We start from the raw sequence: 1668 nt of genomic DNA, 5'->3' as shown, positions 1-1668 counted from the left end.
CTCCCCCCTTTTGGGGGGGTTTGGGGGCGGGGGGGGGCCCGGGGGGGTCTCTGGATGGGGGGGGACCCCCGGGGGGAGGGTCTGGGCTGAAGACAGGGGGGGCGATGGGGGTCCAGCCTTCATCCCCACCCCCCTCCTCCCCTTCCTCCTCCTCCTGGGGGGGCTGGGGGGTCCTCCAGAAGGGGGGGGGTCGTGGCAGGAGCCCCCCGGGGGTCTCATCCTCCTCATCCTCGGCTGAGCTCCATGAGAAGGGGTTCTGTGGGGGAGGGGGAGGTCAATAAACCCCCAAAAACCGGGTGGGGGGCAATAACCCCCCCCAAAAATAGGGTGGGGGGCAATAACCCCCCCCAAAAAGGGGGTGAGGGGCAATAACCCCCCCCAAAAATAAGGTGGGGGGCAATAACCCCCCCCCCGAAAACAGGGTGGGGGGGGGTCAATAAACCCCCAAAAACCAGGGTGGGACCCCCCCCCGGTGGGAGCCCCCCACCCAAATTCCACTCACCTCCCGCTCTCTGAGGGCTCCAAAAATGGGGCTGGGGGCCCTGGGGGGCTGCGGGGACAGGGGGGAGCAGTTAAGGGCAAATCGAAGCAGTTTTGGGGCATTTTTTGGGTGTTTGGGCAATTTTTGGGCAATTGGCATTTTTGAAGCCCTTTTGGGGCAATCTTGAAATACTTTTGGGGCACTTTTGGAGTCTTTTTGGGGCACTTTTGGGGTACTTTTGGAGTGTTTTTGGGGTACTTCTGAAGCCTTTTTGGGGCACTCACCACATGGCCAACACCAGGTGGGCTGGGGGTCCCAACAGGGGGGTCCCACTCCCCCAAACTGCCCGCTGCTCCTGGCCTCGCCTCTCCCCACGTGCTCCCGTGACCTTTTGGGGGTAAAACCAAAAACTAAGTTACTTTTTGGCTATAAACACTCCCTCCCCCCGGGGCGGGGGGCTGTACCTGAGGGCTGGGCGGGGGTCCGGTGTGCCAGCAAGACCCCCAGGTCCGGGGGTCCCCGCCGGTGCCTCCTGAGGGCGGCCACGAGGCCGCGGCGCCGCTCGCTCACCAAATCCCTCCCCACAAACGCCCCAAAACCGCCCAGCAGCGAGGCCAACCCCGCCACCAGCTCCTTCAGCGCCCGGGCCGGGACCCCCCCGGCCTCCCCCTCCTCAATTCGGGGCGCCGGGGGTCCGTCCCCGGCGGGGCCGGGGGTCAGCAGGCGCCGGACGTCCAGGGATTTGACCTCGTGCTTGAAGAGGCCGCGGTGGCACAGGCGGTTCTGGGTGATCACCACGGGTCTGGGGGCGCCCAGGGGGGTCCCCAGAGCGAGACCCCCCCACGGGGGAGGCTGCAGCCAGCGGGGGCCCCGCCGGGAGCCCCCCGGGGGCGCCTTGGGGCCGAACTTGGCGGCGTCGCGCTCCCGTTTGCTGCGGAGGCGTTTGGCTTTGGCGGCGGCCGTGGGTTTGGGGAGGGGGCGGTGGTCTCGCCGCGGAGGGGAGGGGGCCAGGAGATCCCGATGGTGGCGGCTCATGGCGGGGAAGGCTGGGAAAGGGGGGTTTGCGGGGGCTTTGGCACCCCGCGGCATCTCTTGGTAGTCACTGAACCCCCCGTTCAGCCCAGGGTCTCGTAACTGCTCCCCGAGGACCCCCAGCTCCTCCTCAGGACCCCCCAGCTCCTCCTCAG

At 67.4% G+C, this 1668-nt stretch overlaps 1 protein-coding gene across 1 annotated transcript in view; it reads right to left on the bottom strand.

The window, feature by feature from the left end:
• Positions 1–1516, bottom strand: part of LOC121347100 (proline-rich protein 19-like) — a gene marked incomplete at its 3' end in the record, with an annotated part of 2399 nt that extends 883 nt beyond the window's left edge. The window contains exons 1-4 of the mRNA XM_041425442.1: positions 946–1516; positions 766–869; positions 503–550; positions 11–256 (exon numbers count right to left, since the gene is read on the bottom strand). Of these exons, the coding sequence (XP_041281376.1) occupies positions 11–256; positions 503–550; positions 766–869; positions 946–1516 (969 nt within the window). The remainder of the gene's footprint in view (positions 1–10; positions 257–502; positions 551–765; positions 870–945) is intronic.
• Between the last annotated feature and the right edge of the window lie 152 nt (positions 1517–1668).

Source organism: Onychostruthus taczanowskii, unplaced genomic scaffold (genome assembly GCF_017590055.1).
Source record: "Onychostruthus taczanowskii isolate IOZ18803 unplaced genomic scaffold, ASM1759005v1 scaffold893, whole genome shotgun sequence".
NCBI classification, from domain to species: Eukaryota; Metazoa; Chordata; class Aves; order Passeriformes; family Passeridae; genus Onychostruthus; species Onychostruthus taczanowskii.
The sequence above is the reverse complement of the archived record's forward strand: the minus strand, read 5'-3'. Positions and strand labels throughout refer to the sequence as shown.